This window comes from Pristiophorus japonicus, chromosome 31 (genome assembly GCF_044704955.1).
Source record: "Pristiophorus japonicus isolate sPriJap1 chromosome 31, sPriJap1.hap1, whole genome shotgun sequence".
Lineage (NCBI taxonomy): Eukaryota > Metazoa > Chordata > Chondrichthyes > Pristiophoridae > Pristiophorus > Pristiophorus japonicus.
This window is the reverse complement of record NC_092007.1, coordinates 12,700,171-12,724,521: the sequence shown is the minus strand read 5'-3', so window position 1 is coordinate 12,724,521 and position 24,351 is coordinate 12,700,171. Positions and strand designations below refer to the sequence as shown.

Here is a 24,351-nt window from a genome sequence, read left to right as displayed (position 1 = left end):
ATGTCTGTGACCTCCTCCAGCCCCTACACCCCTCCCTCTCTCTCTAAAACCTCCTAAAGCTCCTACACGCCTTCCTGTCTCTATAATCAGCTTCAGCCCCTACATCTCTCTCTACCTCTGTAACCTCCTCCAGCCCCTACACTCCTCCCTATGTGTGTAACATACTCCAAACATTACACACCTCCCTATCTCTGTAACCTCCTCCAGCCCCTACACTCCTCCCTATGTGTGTAACATACTCCAAACATTACACACCTCCCTATCTCTGTAACCTCCTCCAGCCCCTACACTCCTCCCTATGTGTGTAACATACTCCAAACATTACACACCTCCCTATCTCTGTAACCTCCTCCAGCCCCCACACGCCTCATTTTCTCTGTAACCTCCTCCAGCACATACACCCCTCTCTTTATCTCTAACCTCCTCTAGATCCCCACACCCCTCCCTATCTCTGTAACCTGCTCCAGCCTCAACACCCTTACCTATCTCTGTAACGTCCTCCAGCACCCACATCCCTCCCTATCTCTGTATCCTCCTCCAGCCAAACGCCTCACTAATTCTGTAACCTCCTCCAGCAACTACGACACATCGTAACTTCTCGGTAATTTCAATCCCCCTCACCGTTTGCTATCTCTTTAAACTTCTCCAGTTCACACACACCTCCCTATCTCTGTAACCTCCTCCAGCACCTACACCACTCCATATCTCTGTAACCTCTTCCAGCCCCTACACACCTCCCTATCTCTGTAACCTCCTCCAGACTCTACACACTTCTCTATCTCTCTAACCTCCTCTAGCCACAATACCCCTCCATATCTCTGTAAAGACTTCCATCCCCTACACCCCTCTCTATCTCTGTATTCTCCCCCAGCCTCTACACCCCTCCCTATTTCTGTAATCCTCCAGCCCCTGCACCCCTCCCTATCTCTGCAACCTCCTCCAGCCTCTACACCCCTCCCTATCTCTGTAACCTCCTCCGGACCTACAACCCTCTCAGATCTCTACGCTCCTCCAATTCTGACCTCTTGTGCATCTCCCGATTTCCATCACTCCACCATTGGTGGCCGTGCCCTCAGCTGCCTGGGCCCCAAGTTTGGCAATTCCTTTCCTAAACTTATCGCTTCTCTCTGCCAATCTTTAAGATGCTCCTTAAACCGACCTCTTTGACAAAGATTTTGGTCATCGGCTCTAACATTTGCTTGTGTGGCTCGGTTAATTATCCCTCTTGCTCCTTCTTGATGTGTCTGCAGCCTTTGACAGAGTTAAATACTCCATTCTCCTCCAACGCCTCTCCACCAATGTGCAGGTGGGTGGGACTGCACTCGCCTCATTCCATTCTTTTCTATCTACTCGTATCCAGAGAACCTCCTGCAATGGCTTCTCTTTCCACCCCCACATCGTTACTGTTGACAATCTAGGTGTCATATTTGACGCTGAAATTAGTTTCCAGACACATATGCGCGGCACAACAAAATTACTTCCATAACATTTTTCACCTCCGCCCCTGCCTCAGCTCTTCGGCTGCAGAAATACTCGTCCATGTCTTTGTTACCTCTACACTTGATGACTCCAACTCACTTCTGCCATGCATTCCACATTCCACATGACGCAAACTTGAAGTGATCTAAGACTCAGCAGCACGTGTACTAACCCTCAGCAAATCCCGTTCGACCTTCACCCCTGTGCTCGCTGAGCTACATTGGCTCCCAGGTAAACAACGCCTCGATTTCAGAGTCTCATCCTTGTTTACAAATCAGTCCATGGTTCTCGCCCCTCCTCATCTCTGTAATCAATTTTAGCCACACAATCTCACAACGTATCTGCGCTCCTCAAATTCTGGCCCCTTGCGCATCCCTCATGATAACTGCTCAAACTTCGGTGGCCGTGCCTTCTTTTGCCTGGGCCCCAAGCTCTGGAACTCTCTCCCTCAACCAATCTACCTCGCTAACTCTCATTCCTCCTTTAAGATCCTCGTTACAACCTCCCTCTTTAAACACGCATTTGATCATTTGCCTTAATTTCTTCTGTGGCTTGGTGTAAAATGTATCTGTTTGTCTGTAACACTGTTGTGAAGCGGCTTGGGAAGTTTTACTACGTTAAAGACGGTGGATAAATAAAATATATTATTATTATTCTGTAACCTACAAACGCCAATTAGCATCTTATCCAGTGCCTCTATATCATTTTTCAATGTAAAGTCCAGAACTGTGCAAATGCTCCAAGTGTGGTCTAACCCAGGTATCTGGAGACCAGAACTGTGCACAGTGCTCCAAGTGTGGTCTAACCCAGGTATATGGAGACCAGAACTGTGCACAATGCTCCAAGTTTGGTCTAACCGAGGTATATGGACACCAGAACTGAGCACAGTGCTGCAGGTTTGGTCTACATCAGGTATATGGAGACCATAACTTTGCACAATGCTCCAAGTGTGGTCTACATCAGGTATATGGAGACCAGAACTGTGCACAGTGCTTCAAGTGTAGTCTAACCGAGGTATATGGACACCAGAACTGTGCACAGTGCTGCACGTTTGGTCTACATCAGGTATATGGAGACCAGAACTGTGCACAATGCTTCAAGTGTGGTCTAACCCAGGTATATGGAGACCAGAACTGAGCACAGTGCTGCAAGTGTAGTCTACATCAGGTATATGGAGACCAGAAATGTGCACAATGCTCCAAGTTTGGTCTACATCAGGTATATGGAGACCAGAACTGTGCACAGTGCTCCAAGTTTGGTCTAACCGAGGTATATGGACACCAGAACTGTGCACAGTGCTGCAGGTTTGGTCTAAATCAGGTATATGGAGACCAGAACTGTGCATAGTGCTCCAAGTATGGTCTAAACCTGGTATATGGAAACCAGAACTGTCCACGGTGCTGCAAGTGTGGTCTAAACCAGGTATATGGACAACAGAACTGTGCACAGTGCTTCAAGTGTGGTCTAACCCAGGTATATGGAGACCGGAACTGTGCACAGTGCTCCAAGTGCGTTCTAACACAGGTATATGGACAACATAACTGTGCACAGTGCTCCAAGTGTGTTCTCAACCAGGTATATGGAGACCAGAACTGTATGCAGTGCTGCAAGTGTGGTCTAACCGAGGTTGGCTGCAAAGTTAACATAAACTCTCTGCTTTTTAACTCTATCCATCTAGAAATAAACCCCAGTGTTTGGTACTTATCGATTTTGAAGTTAATTTGCCAATCGCATGCCCAGTCTGCAAGTTTATCAATGTCTTCTTGTATGTTGTTGCCTTCTTCCCTTGTGTTTGCGACAAAACCCAATTTGGTGTTGTCCGCAAATTGTGACACTGTACTTCCGATTCCCGAGTCCGAATCCTTTGTGTCAATGGTGAACAGCAGTGGTCCCAGCACCGATCCTTGTGGAACAACACTTTCCACCTTCCGCGAATCTGAGTAACTTACCGTTAACCCTTTCTCTCTGCTGCTGTTTTGCAGCCAGCTTGCGATCCATTCTGCTACTTGTCCCCTGTCAACCATGGCTCAGTGGGCAACAGTCGCGTCCGAATGAGATGGTTGTGTGTTTGAGACCAACTCCAGAGACGAGCACCAAAATCGATGCTAATACATCAGTACAAAACTGAGGGAGTGCCGCACTGTCAGACGGCAGTACCTTGGCAGCGCCACACTGTCGGAGGGGCAGTCCTGAGCGGACGCTGCACTGTCGGAGAGGCAGTACTAAGGGAACGCTGCACTGTTGGAGGGGCAATACTGAGGGAGCGTGGCACTGTCGGAGGAACAGTACTGAGGGAGCACTGCACTGTCGGTGATTCCGTCATTTAAAAGAGCCATGAAACCAGAGGCCCCGTTTGCCCTCTCACGTGGAATGTAACTAATTCCACAGCCATTATTTTGAAGAAGGGCAGAGGGGAGTTCTCCAATATTTATCCCTCAAACAACATCAACAAAAGAAAATGATCCCCACATTTACCACGTTGCTGTTTGTCGGAGCTGGCTGTGCGGTTGGCATCCTCCTCTCTCGCCACAAGAGTCTTAATTCTACAAAGTACAGAAGCATTGCAAGACATAGAAGCATAGAAACATAGAAACATAGAAAATAGGTGCAGGAGTAGGCCACTCGGTCCTTCAAGCCTGCAACGCCATTTAATGAGTTCATGGCTGAACATGCATTCATGCTTTCTCGCCATACCCCTTGATCCCCCTCGTCGTAAGGACTACATCTAACTCCTTTTTGAATATATTTAGTGAATTGGCCTCAACAACTTTCTGTGGTAGAGAATTGCACAGGTTCACCACTCTCTGGGTGAAGAAGTTTCTCCTCATCTCAGTCGTAAATGGCTTATCCCTTTTCCTTAGATTGTTACCCCTGGTTCTGGACTTCCCAACATTGGGAACATTCTTCCTGCATCTAACCTGTCTAAACCCATCAGAATTTTAAACGTTTCTATGAGATCCCCTCTCATTCTTCTGAACTCCAGTGAATACAAGCCCAGTTGATCCAATCGTTCTTGATATGTCTGTCCCGCCATGCCGGGAATCAGTCTGGTGAACCTTCGCTGCACTCCCTCAATAGCAAGCATGTCCTTCCTCAAGTTAGGAGACCAAAACTATGCACAATACTCCAGGTGTGGCCTCACAAAGTGGCACAACTGTAGTAATTCCTCCCTGCCCCTGTACTCAAATCCCCTCGCTAAGAAGGCCAACATGCCATTTGCTTTCTTAAACGCCTGCTGTACCTGCATGCCAACCTTCAATGACTGATGTACCATGGCACCCAGGTCTCGTTGCACTTCCCCTTTTCCTAATGTGTCACCATTCAGATAACAGTCTGTCTCTCTGTTTTTACCACCACAGTGAATAGCTTCACATTTATCCACAATATACTTCATCTGCCATGCATTTGCCCACTCACCTAACCTATCCAAGTCACTCTGAAGCCTCATAGCATCCTGCTCGCAGCTCACACTGCCACCCAACTTAGTGTCATCCGCAAATTTGGTGATACTACATTTAATCCCCTCGTCTAAATCATTAATGTACAATGTAAACAGCTGGGGCCCCAGCACAGAACCTTGCGGTACCCCAGTAGTCACTGCCTGCCATTCTGAAAGACCTGTTGTTTCCACTCAGAAAAGAGGAAGTTTATATCATTGCTGATCATTGGGCCAGTTGGAGATTGCGGTCAATCTACAAAGTATTTACAGCCCAGACACAGGCCATTGGACCCACCGCTCCGTGCCGGGGTTTATGCTCCACACCAGCCTCCTCCCTTCCCTCTCCATCTCACCCCATCACCATATCCTTTTATTCCTTTCTCCCTCATGTGTTTATCCAGCTTCCCCCTTCAATGTATCTCTGCTATTGGCCTCAACCCCTCTCTGTGGGAGTGGGTTCCACATTCTCACCACTCTCTGGATAAAGAAGTTTCTCCTGAATTTCCCATTGGATTTATTAGTGACTGTCGTATATTGATGGCCCCTAGTTCTGGTCTCTAAACATATTCTCTTTTCTCTAACTTCTCGAACCCTTTCATAATCTTGAAAGCCTCTATCAGGTCACCCCTCAGCTTTCTCCTTCCTAGAGTAATGAGCCCCTGTCTTTCCTGATCGTTATATCCTCTCAGTTCAGGTTACATCTTTGTAAATCCTCTTGAGCACTTTCTGATTTTTGTAATACGGATACCGTAAATGTGCACGATGCTCCAAGTGTGGTCTAACCAATGTATATGGAGACAAGAACTGTGCAAGATGCTCCAAGTGTGGTCTAAACAAGGTATATGGAGACCAGAACTGTGCACAGTTCTCCGTGTATGGTCGAACAAAGGCATATGGATCGCAGAACATAGAAACGTAGAAACATAGAAAATAGGTGCAGGATTAGGCCATTCGGTCCTTCGAGCCTGCACCACCATTCAATATGATCATAGCTGGTCATGCAAATTCAGTACCCCATTCCTGCTTTCTCTCAATACCCCTTGGTCCCTTTATCCATAAGCGAACTCCCTTTTGAATATATCTAACGAATTGGCCTCAACAACTTTCTGTGGTAGAGAAATCCACAGGTTCACAATTCTCTACGTGAAGAAGTTTCTCCCTCATCTCGGGCCTAAATGGCTTACCAATTATCTTTAGACTGTGAACCCTGATTCTGGACTTTCCCAACATGGGGAACATTCTTCCTGCATCTAGCCTGTCTAATACCAACATAATGTTATATATTTCTGTGAGATCCCCTTTCATTCTTCTAAGTTCCAGTGAATATAAGCCTAGTCGATCGAGTCGTTTTTCATATCTCATTCATGCCATCCCGGGAATCAGTCGTTTGAACGTTCGCTGCACTCCCTGAGTAGTAAGAATGCCCTTCCTCAGATTAGGAGAACAAAACTGCACACAATATTCAAGGTGAGGCCTCACCAAGGCCCTGTACAACTGCAATAAATCCTCCCTGCTACGATACTCAAATCATCTCATTTTGAAGGCCAACATGCCATTTGCCTTCTTCATCGCCTGCTGTACCTGCATGCCAACTTTCAATGACTGATGTACCATGACACCCAGGTCTCGTTGCACCTCCCCTTTTCCTAATTTGCCACCATTAAGATAATATTCTGCCTTCCAGTTTTTGCCACCAAAGTGGGTAACCTCACATTTATCTACATTATACTGCATCTGCCATGCATTTGCCCAGTCACCTAACCTGTCCAAGTCACCCAGCAGACACTTAGCATCCTCCTCACAGCTCACACTGCCACCCAGCCTAGTATTATCTGCAAACTTGGAGATATTGAAATCAATTCCTTCGTCTTACTCATTAATGTGCATTGTAAATAGTTGGGGTCCCAGCACTGAACCTTGCGGCACCCCAGTAGTCACTGCCTGCCATTCTGAAAAGGACCCGTTTATTCCTACTCTTTGCTTGCTGTCTGGCAACCAGTTCTCTATCAACGTCAATACATTACCCCAAATAACATGTGCTTTAATTTTGCACACTAATCGCTTGTGTGGGTCCTTTTAAAAACACTTTTGAAAGTACAAATACACCACATTCACGGATTCTCCCTTGTCCACTCTACTAGTTAAATTCGCAATAAATTCGAGAAGATTTTTCAAGCATGATTTCCCTTTCATCAATCCATGCTGACTTGGACCGATCCTGTCATTGCTTTCCAAATGCGCTGCTATCAAAGCTTCAAGAATTGATTCCAACATTTCCCCAATACTGATGTCAGGCTAACTGGTCTATAAGTCGCTGTTTTCTCTCTCCCTCCTTTTTTAAAAAGTGGGGTTACATTAGCTATGCTCCAATCCATAGGAACTGATCCAGAATCTAAAGAATTTTGGCAAATGACCACCAATGCATCCACTATTTTGAGGGCCACTTCATTAACTATGCTGGGATGCAGACGGCCAGGCCCATGGGATTTATCGGCCTTCAATCCCATCAATTTCCCAAAAACTATTTCCTGACTAATAAGGATTTCCTTCAGTTCCCCTTTCTCGCTAGACCCCCGATCCCCTAGTATTTCTGGGAGATTATTTGTGTCTTCCTTAATGCAGACAGAACCAAAGTTTTTGTGCAATTGGTCTGCCATTTCTTTGTTCCCCATTACATATGCACCTGATTCTGACTGCAAGAGACCTACATTTGTCTTCACGAATCTTTTTCTCTTCACCGATATATAGAAGATTTTGCAGTCAGCATTTATGTTCCCTATAAGCTTCCTCTCATACTCCATTTCCCCCCCTCCTAATTGAAACCTTTGTCCTCCTCAGCTGATTACTAAATTTCTCCAAGTCCTCAGGTTTGCTGCCTTTTTCTGGACAATTTATAAGCCTCTTCCTTGGATTTAACACTATCCCTAATTTCCCTTGTTATCCACGGATGAGCTATCTTCCCCGTTTTATTTTTATGCCAGACATGGATGTACAATTGTTGAAATTCATCCATGTGTTCTTTAAGTGTCTGCCATTGCCTATCGACCGTCAACCCTTTAAGTATCATTCGCCAGTCTATCCTATCCAATTCACGCCTCATACGATCGAAGTTCCCTTTCCTTAAGTTCAGGAGCCTTGTCTCTGAATTACCTGAGTCACTCTCCAAATTAATGAATAATTCTACCATATTGTCGTCACTGTTCCCCAAGGGGCCTCGCAAAAAGAAGATTGCTAATTAATCCTCTCTCATTACACATCACCCAGTCTAGGATGGTCAGCACTCTATTTGGTTCCTTGTCATATTGGTCTAGAAAACCATCCCTTATACATTCCAGGAAATCCTCTTCCACCGTATTGCTACCAGTTTGATTAGCCCAATCAATATTTAGATTAAAGTCACCCATGATAACTGCACGCATCCCTAATTTCCTGTTTTGATGCTATCCCCAACCTCACTACTCAACCTCACTACTATTGTTTGATGGTCTGTTCACAACTCCCACTCACGTTTTCTGCCCTTTGGTGCTCCGCAGCTCTACCCATACAGATTCCACATCATCCAAGCTAATGTCCGTCCTTAATATTGTGTTAATCTGCTCTTTAACCAGCAACACTACCCAACCTCCTTTCATATCTGTCTATCCTTCCAGAATATTGAATAACCCTGGATGTTGAGTTCCCAGCTGTGGTCACCCTGGAGCCATAATCTCCGTAATCCCAATTACATCATATCCATTAACAGCAATCTGCACAGTTAATTCATCCACCTTATTACGAATGTTCCTCGCATTGAGACACACAAACTTCAGACTAGTATTTTTTTAACACTCTTTGATTTTAGAATTAAGTGCTAATGTGGCCCTTTTTGATTTTTGCCTTTGAGTTCTCTGCCCTCTACTTTTCCTTATCTCCTTTCTACTTTGTGCTTCTGGCAGATTGGTCTCAAAACTTTGCACAGTGCTCCACGTGTGGTCTAAGGCATGTTTGCGGAGACCAGTACAATGCACAGTGCTCCACGTGTGGTCTAAGGCATGCTTATGGAGACCAGCACTATGCACAGTGCTCCACGTGAGGTCTAAGGCATGTTTATGGAGACCAGTACTATGCACAGCGCTCCACGTGTGTCCTAACAAAGGTATATGGAGACCAAAACTGTAAACGGCGCTGCTAGTTTAGCCAACAGAGGTATATGGAGAGAACAACTGTACACAGTGCTCTAAGTGTGGTCTCACTGAGGTATATGGAGACCAGAAATGTGCACAGTGCTCCAAGTTGATTTATCCAAGGAATATAGAGACCAGAACAGTGCACAATGCTTCAAGTTTGGTCTAACCATGGTTGGCTGCAAATTTAACATAACTTCTTTACTTTTGAATTCCATCCTTCCCGAAATGAACCCCAGTGCCTGGTTTGCATTTTGATGGCCATACTTTTCAGGAGCAGTACTAAGGGAGTGCCGCAATGTCAGAGGGGCAACACTGAGGGAGCACCGCATGTCGGGTGGGTAGAGTTTCTGAGGGAGCGCTACACTGTTGGAGGGTTTGTACTGAGGCGAGTGTCGAAGTTTCGAAGTTTTAATCTTTCAGATGAGACACTAAACCCGAGGCCCCGTCTGCTCTCTCAGATAGAATGTAAATGATCCCACGGCCATTATTTCGCAGAAAAGCAGAGGGGAGTTCTCCAATATTTATCCCTCAAACAAGATCAATTTAAAAAAACATGATCTGCTCGTTTATCACGATGCTGTTTGTGGGAGTTGTTTGTGCATTGTGGCATCCTCCTGTCTCGCAACAAGTGTCTTAATTCTACAAAGACCTGTCGCAAGTCCTGTTGTTTCCACACAGAAAAAGAAAACGTCTATATCATTGCTGATCATTGGGCCAGTTGGAGATAAAGGTCAATCTACAAATCATTTACAGCCCAGAAATAGGCCATTGGGCCCCACCGCTCCAAGCCAGGATTTATGCTCCACACCAGATTCCTCCCTCCCCTCATCATCTCACCCCATCACCATATCCTTCTATTCCTTTCTCCCTCATGTGTTTATCTAGCTTCCCCTTAAATATATCTCTGCTATTCCGCTCAACCCCTCCCTGTGGGAGCGAGTTCCACATTCTCACATTTCTCTGGGTAAAGAGGTTTCTCTTGAATTCCCCATTGGATTAATTAGTGACTGTCGTATATTGATGGCCCCTAGTTCTGGTCTCCCTCCACATGTGGAAACATCTTCTCTACATCTACCCGATCGAACACTTTCATAATCTCTCTTCCATAAGACCTGCATCAGGTCACCCTTCAGCCTTCTCTTTTCCCACAAGCCCAGCCTGTGCAACTTTTCCTGATAGTTATATCCCCTCAGTTCTAGTATTATCCTTGTAAACATTTTTTGCAGCTTCTCTTTTTTGCAATATGGAGACTGTAAATGTGCACAGTACTCCAAGTGTGGGCTAACCAAAGTATATGGAGACCAGAACTGTGCACAGTGATGCAAGTGTGGTCTAACCACGGTATATGGAGACCAGAACTGTGCACTCTGCTCCAAGTGTGGCCTAACTGAGTTATCTGGAGTCCAGAATTGAGCACAGTGCTCCGAGTGTTGTCTAACCACGGTTTATGGAGACCAGAACTATGCACAATGCTCGGAATGTGGACTAACCGAGGTAGCTGGAGACCAGAACTGAGCACAGTGCTCAAAGTGTGGGCTAACCACGGGTTATGGAGAGCAGAACTGTGCTCAATGCTGCAAATGTGGTCCAACTGAGGTATATGGAGACCAGAACTGTGCACAGTGCTCCAGCTGTGTTCTAACCCAGGTATATGGAGACCAGAACTGTGCACAGTGCTCCAAGTTTGGTCTCACCGAGGTGTATGGAGAACTGAACTGTGCACAATGCTCCAAGTTTGGTCTCACCGAGGTTGGCTGTAAATTTAACATAACTTATATGCTTTTTAATTCCATACTTCCCGAAATGAACCCCGGTGTTTGGTTTGCATTTTTATGATCATAATTATGAGGGAGTCCTGAGGGATCATGGCACTCTCAGAGGAACAGTACTGAGCGAGGGCCGCACTATTGGAGGGTCTGTACTGAGGAAGAATTGCAATTTCGAAGGTGGAATCTTTCAGATGAGACATTAAACCTGAGGCACCGTCTGCCCTCTCAGGTGGAATGTAAAATATCCTACGGCCATTATTTTGAAGAAGAGCGGATGGGAGTTCCCCAATATTTATCCCTCAAACAACATCAACGAAAATAAAAATGATCTGCTCATTTACCACCTTGCTGTTTGTCGGAGCTATCTGTGGGTTGTGACACCCTCCTCTCTCACCACAAGTGTCTTAATTCCACAAAGTACAGAAGCATTGCAAGACCTGTTGTTTCCACTCAGAAAAGAGGAAGTTTATATCATTGCTGATCATTGGGCCAGTTGGAGATTAATGTCAATCTACATCTCACCCCATCACCATATCCTTCTATTCCTTTCTTCCTTATGTGTTTATCCAGCTTCTCCTTAAATGTGTCACTTCTATTCGCTTCAAACCCTCCCTGTGGGAGCGAGTTCCACATTCTCACCACTCTCTGGGTAAAGAAGTTTCTCCTGAATTCCCCATTGGATTCATTAGTGATTGGAATATACTGATGGCCCCTAGTTCTGGTCTCCTCCACAAGTGGAAACGTCTTCTCTACGTCTACCCTATCGAAACCTTTCAGAATATTGAAGGCCTCTATCAGGTCATCCCTCAGCCTTCTATTTTCGAGAGAAATGAGGCCCCGCCTTTCCTGATAGTTATAACCTCTCAGTTCATGTAAGTGGAAGCAATACGGTGGAGGAGGATTTCCTGGAGTGCATAAGGGATGGTTTTCTACACCAATATGTCGAGGAACCAACTAGGGGGGAGTCCATCTTCGACTGGGTGTTGTGTTATGAGAGAGGATTAATTAGCAATCTCACTGTGCGAGGCCCCTTGGGGGACGATTGACCATAATATGGTGGAATTCTGCATTAGGATGGAGATTGAAACAGTTAATTCAGAGACCATGGTCCAGAACTTAAAGAAGGGTAACTTTGAAGGTAGGAGGCGTGAATTGGCTAGGCTCGATTGACGAATGATAGTTAAGGGGTTGACTGTGGATGGGCAATGGCAGACATTTAGAGACCGAATGGATGAATTACAACAATTGTACATTCCTGTCTGGCGTAAAAATAAAAAAGGGAAGGTGGCTCAACCGTGGCTATCTAGGGAAATCAGGGATAGTATTAAAGCCAAGGAAGTGGCATACAAATTGGCCAGAATTAGCAGTGAACCCGGGGACTGGGAGAAATTTAGAACTCAGCAGAGGAGGACGAAGGGTTTGATTAGGGCAGGGAAAATGGAGTACGAGAAGAAGCTTGCAGGGAACATTAAGGCGGATTGCAAAAGTTTCTATAGGTATGTAAAGAGAAAAAGGTTAGTAAAGACCAACGCAGTTCCCCTGAAGTCAGAATCAGGGGAAGTCATAACGCGGAACAAAGAAATGGCAGACAAATTGAACAAGTACTTTAGCTTGGTATTCACTAAGGAGGACACAAACAACCTTCCGGATATAAAAGGGGTCAGAGAGTCTAGTAAGGAGGAGGAACTGACGGAAATCTTTATTAGTTGGGAAATTGTGTTGGGGAAATTGATGGGATTGAAGGCCGATAAATCCTCAGGGCCTGATGGACTGCATCCCAGAGTACTTAAGGAGGTGGCCTTGGAAATAGCGGATGCATTGACAGTCATTTTCCAACATTCCATTGACTCTGGATCAGTTCCTATCGAGTGGAGGGTAGCCAATGTAACCCCACTTTTAAAAAAAGGAGGGAGAGAGAAAGCAGGGAATTATAGACCTGTCAGCCTGAACTCAGTAGTGGGTACAATGATGGAATTAATTATTAAGGATGTCATAGCAGCGCATTTGGTAAATGATGAAATGATAGGTCCAAGTCAGCATGGATTTGCGAAAGGGAAATCATGCTTGACAAATCTTCTGGAATTTTTTGAGGATGTTTCCAGTAAAGTGGACAAAGGAAAACCAGTTGATGTGGTATATTTGGACTTTCAGAAGGCTTTCGACAAGGTCCCACACAAGAGATTAATGTGCAAAGTTAAAGCACATGGGATTGGCGGTAGTGTGCTGACGTGGATTGAGAACTGGTTGTTAGACAGGAAGCAAAGAGTAGGAGTAAATGGGTACTTTTCAGAATGGCAGGCAGTGACTAGTGGTGTACCGCAAGATTCTGTGCTGGGGCCCCAGCTTTTTACATTGTACATTCATGATTTAGACGAGGGGATTAAATGTAGTATCTCCAAATTTTCGGATGACACAAAGTTTGGTGGCAGTGTGAGCTGCGAGGAGGATGCTATGAGGCTGCAGAATGACGTGGATAGATTAGGTGAGTGGGCAAATGCATGGCAGATGAAGTATAATGTGGATAAATGTGAGGTTATCCACTTTGGTGGTAAAAACAGAGAGACAGACTATTATCTGATTGGTGACAGATTAGGAAAAAGGAAGGTGCAACGAGACCTGGGTGTCATGGTACATCAGTCATTGAAGGTTGGCATGCAGGTACAGCAGGCGGTTAAGAAAGCAAATGGCATGTTGGCCTTCATAGCGAGGGGATTTGAGTACAGGTGCAGGGAGGTGTTGCTACAGTTGTGCAGGGCCTTGGTGAGGCCACACCTTGAGTATTGTGTAGAGTTTTGGTCTCCTAACTTGAGGAAGGACATTCTTGCTATTGAGGGAATGCAGCGAAGATTCACCGGACTGATTCCCGGCATGGTGGGACTGACCTATCAAGAAAGACTGGATCGACTGGGCTGGTATTCACTGGAGTTCAGAGGAATGAGAGGGGACCTCATAGAAACGTTTAAAATTCTGACCGGTTTAGACAGGTTAGCTGCAGGAAGAATGTTCCCAATGTTGGGGAAGTCCAGAACCTGGGATCACAGTCTATGGATAAGGGGTAAGCCATTTAGGACCGAGATGAGGAGAAACTTATTCACCCAGAGAGTGGTGAACGTGTGGAATTCTCTACCACAAAAAGTAGTTGAGGCCAATTCACTAAATATATTCAAAAGGGAGTTAGATGAAGTCCTTACTACGCGGGGGATCAAGGGGTATGGCGAGAAAGCAGGAAGGGTACTGAAGTTTCATGTTCAGCCATGAACTCATTGAATGGCGGTGCAGGCTAGAAGGGCTGAATGGCTTGCTCCTGCACCTATTTTCCATGTTTCTATGTTTCTATCCTTGTAATGGTTTTAGCACCTTCTCCAGTGCCTCTATCTCATTTTTACGATATAAAGACCGGAATTGTGCAAAGTGCAACAAGTGTGGTCTATGTAGGGGAGAACGAAAACCCCCTCATTTTACCCTGAAGGAAAAGGGCTGTGGGATCAGTCTGTGCTATGAATTCAAACCGATAACAGTTTGACCTTTGCAGAGCAGTGATTGGACGGGGGAGGACACCGGGGGGGACCAATGGTGAGACAGAGTCAGCCCGAAGCATGGGGCTTTCAAGCAAATGGGAGAGCACTTGCTCGAAAACTGGGACTGACTCACAGCCATTATCGGACGTTTGTCTTCCCCATGTTTACACTATGGAAGGTTTGGCTACAGGTGGCCAACCCAATTAACACCTACTCAAATCTTGAGTCGGTTAGGAAAACTGAATTGAAGGATAATTATGCAGACATTTCGAAACCAGGGAACCCAAAACAACCCAAGGGCCTAGACAATGGCTACAGGAAGCCAATGCAATCAACACCCACTCAAACCTTGAGCAGGTTAACATCAGTGGAAAAAACCCGCAATAATCTAAAACTGCTGCATTTTTCAAAATCACAAAGTCCATCAATGAGAAGAATCGACTTCAGCAGGAGAGGCGGACTGGATAATCTGGCTATAAAAAAAGGGTTTCTGACGTAGCGGGGTGGTGATTTTCCCTGCCCTGTCATCCAACAACCACAACCAGCAAGATTCTCCACATTGAAGAAAACCAGACTACGAAGACACCGAATATAGAAGAAACAAACCCAGACTGCAGAAGGCACAGTAGTGAGTATAACCTCTGGTCCCCGGAACTCCCAACTCAGTTAGGCCAGGAAAGGTGGGAGGTTGGGCATTGTACTGCTAAACTTGTGTAAAGATTTTCGTTGTGTCCGTTTAGTGGGATTTAGGGGAATTGTTTTGTTGGTGTATTGCTGTTTGTTGAGATACACCTTGTCAAATAAATTGGAAGCCTAAAGTTACTCTTGGAATCACCTTGTCTCAGTTCTATTGTATTACATCTCCTGATCGTGAGTCTTATGTCAGAACAGTGTAAGGGAAGCTAGGAGCGCCTCGAAAACGCTCAACTGTGTGTCACAGGCTAGGGAAGAAAGGGTTAGGAGTGTTTGACACTCACAGGTGCCTCACAGGCTAGGCATAAGCTGTGGGGACGCACGAGTCTCAAAACCCCCTTCATAAGCTGTGGACACAGTCTCTCTAGGGGTGCTCTTGCAGCACTCAGGGTCCCTCACAGGTCAGGCATAAGCTGTGAGGGCAGAAGCCCAGAGAGAGAATCACCCAAGGTACAACTACACTCCCTGAGAAAATCCCTTAGATCTAACCAAAGTATATGAGGAGCAGAGCTGCATACAGTGCTCTAAGTGTGGACTCACTAAGGTATGTGGAGAACAGAACTGAACACGGGCTCCAAGTGTGGTCCAACCGAGGTTGGTTGCAAATTTAACATAAACTCTCTGCTTCTGAATTCTATCCCTCCATAAATGAAAAATAAGTGTTTGGTTTGGGCTTTTATGTCCTTATTAACCGGTGTCGCTACTTTTAGTGATGTGTGAACCTGTAACCCCCAGATCCCTCAGTTCCTGTACCCCATTTAGACTCTTATAATCCAAACAGTATCTGGCCTCCTTATCTCAACTTATCGCTATTGACGTTCATTTGCCAAATACCTGCCCATTCTGTAAGTTTATCAATGTCTACTTGTATGTTGTTGCCTTCTTCCCTTGTGTGAGCTGCAAACCCCAATTATGTGTTGTCTGCAAATTGTGATATTGTGCTTCTGATTCCCGAGTCCAAATCCTTTGTGTAAATGGTGAACAGCAGTGGTCCCAGCATCGGTCCTTGTAGAAGAACACGTTCCACCTTCCGCCAGGCTGAGTAACTTACCCATGCCCCCTACTCTCTATTTCCTGTTTTGCAGCCAGCTTGTGATCCATTTTGCTACTTGTACCCTGTCAACCGTGGCTCAGTGGGCAGCACTCTCGCATCCGAGTCAGAATGTTGTGGGTTTGAGTGCCACTCCAGAGACTTGAGAACAAAAATCTAGGCTGATACCCCAGTGCAGAACTGAGGGATTTCCTCATTGTCAGAGGGGTAGTACTGAGGGAGCACCTCACTGCCGGAGGGGCAGTACTGAGGGAGCACCGCCCTATCAGAGGAACAGTACTGAGGGTGTGCTGCACTGTCGGAGGAGTGGTACTGAGAGTGCGTCGAATAGTCGGATGGGCAGTACTGAGGGATCACTGTATTGTCGGAGGTGCCGTCTTTCAGAGAAGACATTAAACCCGAGGCGACGTCTTTCCTCTCAGGTGGGATTTAAAAGATTCCACGGGCATTATATCAAAAAAAGAGCAGAGGGGTGTTCTCCAATATTTATCCCTCAAACAACTTCAACCAAAAAAAAAGTATTTGCTCATTTACCACGTTGCTGTTTGTAGGAGCTGGCTGTGCGTTGTGACATCCTCCTCACTCGCCACAAGTGTCTTAATTCGATAAAGTACAGAAGCATTGCAAGACTTGTTGTTTCCACTCAGAAAAGAGGAAGTTTATATTCGGCCAGTTCGGGATTCAGTTCGATCTACAAAGTATTTACAGCCCAGAAACAGGCAATTGGGCCCAACCGCTCCTTGACGGGGTTTATGTCCCACCGCTCCGTGCCAGGGTTTATGCTCCACACCAGCCCCCTCCTTCGCCTCTCCATCTCACTCCATCACCATATCCTTCTATTCCTTTCTCCCTCATGTGTTTATCCCGCTTCCCCTTAAATGTGTCTCTGCTATTCGCCACAACCCCTCCCTGTGGGAGTGCGTTCCACATTCTCACCCCTCTCTGAGTAAAGAAGTTTCTCCTGAATTCCCCATTGGATTTATTAGTGACTGTCGTATATTAATATCCCCTAGTTCAGGTCTCCCCCACAAGTGGAAACATCTTCTCTACGTCTACCCTATCGAAATCTTTCATAAACTTAAACATCTCCATCAGCTCACCCCTCAGCCTTCTCTTTTCTAGAGAAATGAGCCCCAGCCTTTCCTGATAGTTATAACCTCTCAGTTCTGGTATCGTCCTTGTAAATCTTTTTTTCACCTTCTCCTGTTTGTAGTATGGAGACCAGAACTGTGCACGGTGCTCCAAGTGTGGTCTAACCACGGTATATGGAGACCAGAACTGTGCACAGTGCTCCAAGTGTGATCTAACCGAGGTATATAGAGACTGGAACTGTGCACCGTGCTCCAAGTGTGGTCTAACCGAGGCACTTGTTGACCAGAACTGTACACAATGCTCCAAGTGTGGTCGAACCAACGTATGTGGAGACCAGAACTGTGCACAGTGCTCCAAGTGTGATCTAATCCAGGTATATGGAGACCAGAACTGTGCATCCTGCTCCAAGTGTGGTCTACGCAAGGTTTATGGAGACCAGAACTCTGCACAGCGCTCCGAGTTTGGTCTCACTGACGTTGGCAGCAAATCTAACAGAACTTATTTGCTTTCGAATTCCATACTTCCCGAAATGATCTCCGGTGCTTGGTTTGCATTCTTATGGTCATAATTATGAGGGAGGTAATAAGTGGCCATCGCAATGTCGGAGGGTCTTGAGTGAGACAGCGTCGCAATTTCGAAGGTGGAATCTTTCAAATGAGACATTAATGCTGGGCCCCGTCTGCCCTCACAGGTGGAATGTAAAAGATCCCACGGCCATTATTTTGAACAAGAACTGAGGGAATTTCTCCAATATTTATCTCTCAAACATCAACAAAAGAAAAATGAGCTGCTCATTTACCCACGTTGCTGTTTGTAGGAGCTGGCTGTGCATTGTGGCATCCTCCTCTCTCGCCACAAGTGTCTTAATTCCTCAAAGCATTGCAAGACCTGTTGATTCCACTCAGAAAAGAGGATGTTTATATCATTGCCGGTCATTGGGCCAGTTGGAGATTAAAGTCCAACTACAAATTATTTACAACCCAGAAACAGGCCATTGGGCCCCACCGCTCTGTTGCCGCGGTTTATGTCCCACCGCTCCGTGCCGGGGTTTATGCTCCACACCAGCCTCCTCCCTCCCCTCTCCATCTCATCCCATTGCCATATCCCTCTATTTCTTTCTCCCTCATATGTTTATCCAGCGTCCCCTTAAATGTATCTCTGCTATTCCCCTCAACTCCTCTCTGTGGGAGTGATTGCCACATTCTCACCCCTCTCTGGGTGAAGAAGTTTCTCCTGAATTCCCCATTGAATTTATTAACTACTGTCGTATATTGATGGCCCCTAGTTCTGGCCTCGCCCACAAGTGGAAACATCTTCTCTACGTCTACTCTATCGAACCCTTTCATAATCGTAAACACCTCCATCAGGTCACCCCTCAGCTTTTCTTTTCTAGAGCAATGAGTACCAGCCATTAGTGATAGTTATAACCTCTCAGCTCTGGTATCGTCCTTGTAAATCTTTTTTTCACCTTCTCCTGTTTGCAATATGGAGACTGGAACAGTGCACAGTGCTCCAAGTGTGGTCTAATATCGGTATATGGAGACCAGAACTGTGCACAGTGCTACAAATGTGGACATACCAAGGTATATGGTGACCAGAACAGTGCACAGTGCTCAAGGGTGGTCTAACCCAGGTATATGGAGACCAGAATTGTGCATAATGCTCCAAATGTGGTCTAACCACCATTTATGGAAACCAAAACTCGTACACGGTACTCCATGTCTGCTGTAACCCAAGTATATGGAGATCAGAACTGTGCACAGTGCTCCAAATGTGGTCCAACCCAGGTAAATGGTGACCAGAACTGTGCACAGTGCTCCAAGTGTGGACATACCAAGGTATGTGCTGACCAGGACTGTGCACATTGCTCCAAGTGTGGTCTAACCAAGATATATGGAGACCAGAACTGTGCACATTGCTCCAAGTGTGGTCTAATCCAGGTATATGGACCCAGAACTGTGCACACTGCGCCAAGTGTGTCTAACGAAGGTTAGCTGCAAATTTAACATAACTTCTTTGCTTTTGAATTCCATCCTTCCCAAAATGAAGTGACCGTCCTTCACATGATACTTTATACCAACGCCCCTTCTGTCCTCTTGTGTGGATGTAAAAGATCCCACGGCCATTATTGGATGAAGAACAGGGGAGTTCTCTCCCATGTTCTACGGCCAATATTTATCCATAAACATCACACCAGTTGTATCGGACCAAGATTCAATGCTGCTAAATTGCAGCCTCCAATCTGATCGGTAAATATCTGCCGAGTTGCTGTTTGTACAGTGCCGAGACAAGATCTGCCACCATCTCCTCACGAATCATGTGATCGGTTGTCGTCAGAGAAAGGAAATGGGTTGGTCTGTATAGGAGAGGAAGGGAATATCTGAAGGCAGAACTCTCCGACGTCGAACCAGCAGGTCAGACATGCAGAGTCTCTCGGTCACTCTTCGTCTTGTACTTGCAACAGGAGCCCAGCAGACGCAGGTAATTCTACAGATCACCATCGACTTTTGAGGATTGCCATGGGGGTCGATAGGGTACCAGTTTGATTCCTGGAATGAGAGAGTTATCAATGTCGATGGGGCACTACTAAGTGAGTGCTGCATTGTCGGAGGGACAGTGCTGAGGGAGTGCCGCACTGTCGTGTTGTAAATATTGAGGGAGTGCCACAATGCCGGAGGGGCAGTACTGAGTGCGTGCTGCACTGTCGGTGGGGCAGTACTGAGGGAGTGCCGCACTGTCAGGTGGTACATAATGACGGAGTGCTGCACTGTCGACGGGGCAGTACTGAGTATGTGCTGCACTGGCGGAGGGGCAGTACTGAGGGAGCGCCACACTGTCGGAAGGGCAGTAGTGAGGGAGAGCTGCATTTGCCATTGGTGGGTGGAGATATTCAGATGGCCCGCGAGGTCATGTGAACACACGCGCAGGTGATGGTCGAACAGATGCAGCTTCCTTCAATGCATCTTAATATTAACAGTTTGTATTTATATAGCGCCTTTAATGTAGTGCAACTTCTCAAAGCGCTTCGCAGGAGCGTTATCAGACACAATTTGACCCCGAGTCACATAAGTAGATATTAGCGACAGGTGACCAAAAGCTGGGTCAAAGAGGTCGGTTTTTAAAGCGCGCCTTAAAGGAGATGAGAGAGGTGGAGAGGTTTAGTGAGGGAATTTCAGAGCTTTTGGCCAAGGCAGCTGAAGGCACGACCATGGTTGACAGCCTGTCTCATCCACCGGGCTCACAACCACCTGCCCCATCGTGAATCCCCCGAACCCAACAGGCTGCGGTTTTATAGAGTTTTCAAAACATCACTGACTGCATAAGCCACTCCCAACTCAACAGCCCGACAAACCTGTGAGCATACTCACTGCTTCCCCTTTTTAGAAGCAAGATATTTGCACAATATTTCAAAAGATTACTTATCGTGATTACAATTTTACAAATTCGACTTCTCAGCCTGAATATGTTGCGATAAGCTTTTAGCTTCCTCCTGCTCCGACTGCCATTTCTTTGCTGTAGGCCGGCTAGGCCCATTTTCCACATTCTTGTCTGATGCCGGAGATCGTCTTGGGGTATTTCTGCTTTTTGGGTGTATAGCCTGGAATTCCTGCCTTCTATCTTCCTGTGTCCTCTTGAATGTCCCTGGAAACATTACATCCGTCCTCATGTTGGTATTCTTCCTAAGATCTTGATCGTACCAGTTATCAATATCCTGTCTCGTTGGCTCGCGTTTCCTCACTAGTCTTCCCAACTGAAGCCCAACTCCCCCCCACGCCCCACTGGATGGTACAGAAATTCCCCTGAAATCAGCCGCTGTGTCTTTTGTCATATTAATCCAACGATTATTAATCATTATAATGGTTCTGAAATCCCGCCATGAGGAATGTCCTGCCTTGCCCTTCACTGCATATGCTGCAAAATCTACACTGTTCTGATCGGTTTCCACCCAGTGAAGTCTTTGATTATCGTTGTATTTAGCTGCCGCTACAAAGTGTTGCCTTACTTGGCACCGCTAGCTTCTTTCCCACTTCAACCCACACTGTTGTATGGACGCCATTACACCTATGACATCGAGTCGCCTTGGTTTCATAACCCTCCCTGAGACTACGGTTCAACCTCTCCACCTCGGTGACTGTGAACTGCTACTACTGCTGGTAATGGGTGAAATTCCTTAATATTTTTCTCTGCCATAGAGGTGGCTATCTTGCAAGCATTCTCCAAAGGGAGATCATCCATAACTAACTATTTTGATTGGATGCGTTCATCCGTTATTCCAAATAGAAATTTATCTCAAAGAGCATTATCCATAATCGCAGTGTAGAGATAATTTTCCTTTGGCAATAAAGTGTTCACTGATGGTTTCATCAAGTGTTGGCATCTCATTGTGAATTTATAGCTCTCTGCTATTAGTAAAATGTGTGGATCAAAATGTTTCTGCAGTATCTTTAGTGTGTCTAAGAATGAAGCATCCTAAAACTTTCTTGAGGTTAACAAATTCTCGAAGATACCATGATTCTCTGCACCAATCATAACTGACAGAATAGATTTCTTCATCCCCTGAACTGCTTGTTTGCTTAAGAGCGATTTAGCCACACCTGCTGAGACGTCACAAATGTCATTCGTTGTAAAAAACCATATGTAATATTTAACTGTAGGATCTAAACGACTCCTTCTTCCTGTCAAAGGCTCCCAAATTACTCAAATACCTAGTTGTCACATCTATTTTTCCTTCTTAACTTAATAGCCGTTTTCTCTTTCAATAATCATGAATTGCTTTTCAATGACACTAACTGGCTGTCCTTAAGCTCTATTTTTTAGTTCAATACTATTCATGGGTTCTTTGCTTAAGAATTCCTAGGGACTCTTTTGTATTAATCACTAGTTCGTTAAATGGCAAAAGTTTTAACAATCTGACGACACATTACCAGTTCGTCCACCAAGCTCACAACCACCTGCCCCATCGTGGATCCCTCGAACCTAACGGGCTGGGGTTTTATTGAGTTTGATGTACATCACGTGACTGACTAAGCCAGACTCAATTCAACAGCTCTACCAACCTGTGAGCATTCTCATAGGTGCATAAATTGCAGGGGAGGATGCGCAAGAGGCCAGTGTTGGAAGAGCGCAGAGATCTCGGAGCATTATATGGGCTGGAGATGCTTTCAGATATGGCGAGGAAGGGGGCCAGGAGGCATTGTCGGGACGAAAGCCAATGTAGGTCAGCGAACAACAGTAGGGTGATGGGTGAATGGGACTCGGTGTGAGTTAAAAGGTGGGAGTTTTGGATGAGCTTACGATTAGGGAAGCTAGCCAGAAATGCGTTGGACTGGACATGTCTAGAGGTAACAAAGGCACGGACGAGGGTTTCAGCAACAGATAGACTGAGACAAGGCGGAGGTGGCCGATCTAACGGAGATGGAATTATCATGCCAAACTTCGTGATTGCAGTACTTGGGTCAACACTGACGGATTCTTCTCTCTCTCTCTCACTTTGCTTGCACTCTCTCTCTCTATCCTGCTCTCCCCCTCTCCCTCTCTCTGTCTTGCTCCCTCTCTCTCTCACTCCCTCTCTCTCTCTCTCTCTCCATCTCTTCAGGTGGGACATCTGAAATGGAGCCCGAGGATCTTCAGCTGACCAACTCCAGCGAGGTTCCGCACAATGTCCCGGCGACTGGGTACTACTCCAGCATTAGGCGTGCGATGCAAGTCAGCGCTATTGTGGTCTACGTCGTCACCTGCATCCTGGGCGTATTGGGCAATGGGCTGGTTATCTGGGCCACCGGCTTCAAGCTGAAGAGAACGGCCTACACCGTCTGGTTGCTGAGCCTCGCCGTGGCCGACTTCACTTTCTCTCTGGTGCTCCCGCTCTCCATCACCGAACTTGCCCTGGGCAACCACTGGCCCTTCGGCTGGCTGCTCTGCAAGCTTCACTTCTGGGTGCTGCCCCTCTGTGAGCACGTCAGCATCTTCACGCTGGTTGCCATCAGCGTGGACCGCTGTATCGCGGTGGTGCTGCCCATCTGGTCCCGGAACCACCGCGGCCCACGGCTGGCCGCGCTGCTCAGCCTGGGGGTGTGGGTGGCGGCCGCCTTCCTGAGCGCACCAGCTTTCGTTTTTCATCAATTGATATCGCAGGGCAACCGCACGCTGTGCGTCATCTTCATGCCTGAAGCCTGGTTCCAAGCGGTGAACCTCGGCTCCTTCCTCAGTGCATTCCTCCTCCCATTCCTGGTCATCGCCGCCAGCTACACCATCATCGGGCTGTGGCTGAGGTGGGGCCGCTTGGTTCCCAGCGGCGGCAAGTCATTCAGGGTCCTGGCCGCCATCATCCTGGCCTTCCTCCTGTGCTGGGCTCCCTACAACATCTGTTCTATCCTCGTCCTGCTCCAGCCGCGCAGCGAGCCATTGCCCCTGGCGCTCAGCATGGGCACATGGCTCAGCTACAGCCTGGCCTACTTCAACAGCATCATCAACCCCATCCTATACATCTTCATGTGGCAGGACTTCAAGGACCTGCTCAAGAAGTCGCATCAACGGGTCAACAACCAGGGGGAATCAATGCAAAGTAATTTGTAGGAGGTTTAGAGGGGATTTGTGGGGGCGTTTCTCCACCAAGAGGTTGGTTGGGGTTTGAAACTCACTGCCTGAAAGGGTGGCAGAGACAGAAACCCTCACTGCATTTAAAAAGTACTAAATGTATCTGACAGAGATTCAGTGCAACCTCTGCAAGACACAACATTTTTGTCTCATTTTCTGCTAATAACTGTTCTTGCAAACTGCTCCAGGATAGCTGAAAACATGGGTTGCCCAATTTTTATCTACCCCAAGGCTTTTTCGAATTTAGAATTTTTTCCGATGTGTATTAATATGTCACAGCTGCAAAGAGACAGTTCTCACAGGCTTTGTCTGGGAATTATGAAGAGAAGAGAATGAAAGACCTATTCATGGTGAAAGACTATCCCTTTGTTTTAGACCTAGATAATTACATACACGGTGGGCAAACGTCGAGAAAACTAGCAAAGGATGGCGGTAACACGTGAGGTCAGTGCTGCAGTCAATGTGAGTGGTATCTGGTCAGTTACCGAGGGAATCAGGGGGTTAATTTCCAATCGCTGATTAAGCCTGGTGTTATCTCATGTGTTAG

At 46.4% G+C, this 24,351-nt stretch overlaps 1 protein-coding gene across 1 annotated transcript; it reads left to right on the top strand.

Annotated features, from left to right (window-relative positions):
* Positions 1-19,612: 19,612 nt before the first annotated feature.
* Positions 19,613-23,783, top strand: LOC139240364 (chemerin-like receptor 1). Its single transcript, XM_070868834.1, has 2 exons — positions 19,613-19,688; positions 22,804-23,783. Exon 2 carries the CDS (start codon positions 22,818-22,820, stop codon positions 23,781-23,783), a length of 966 nt encoding a protein of 321 aa, XP_070724935.1. The 5' UTR covers positions 19,613-19,688; positions 22,804-22,817.
* The last annotated feature ends 568 nt before the right edge of the window (positions 23,784-24,351 follow it).

Bases quoted from the DNA above. Each gene is read 5' to 3' on its own strand.
- LOC139240364 (XM_070868834.1), top strand. From the start codon at position 22,818: ATGGAGCCCGAGGATCTTCAGCTGACCAACTCCAGCGAGGTTCCGCAC.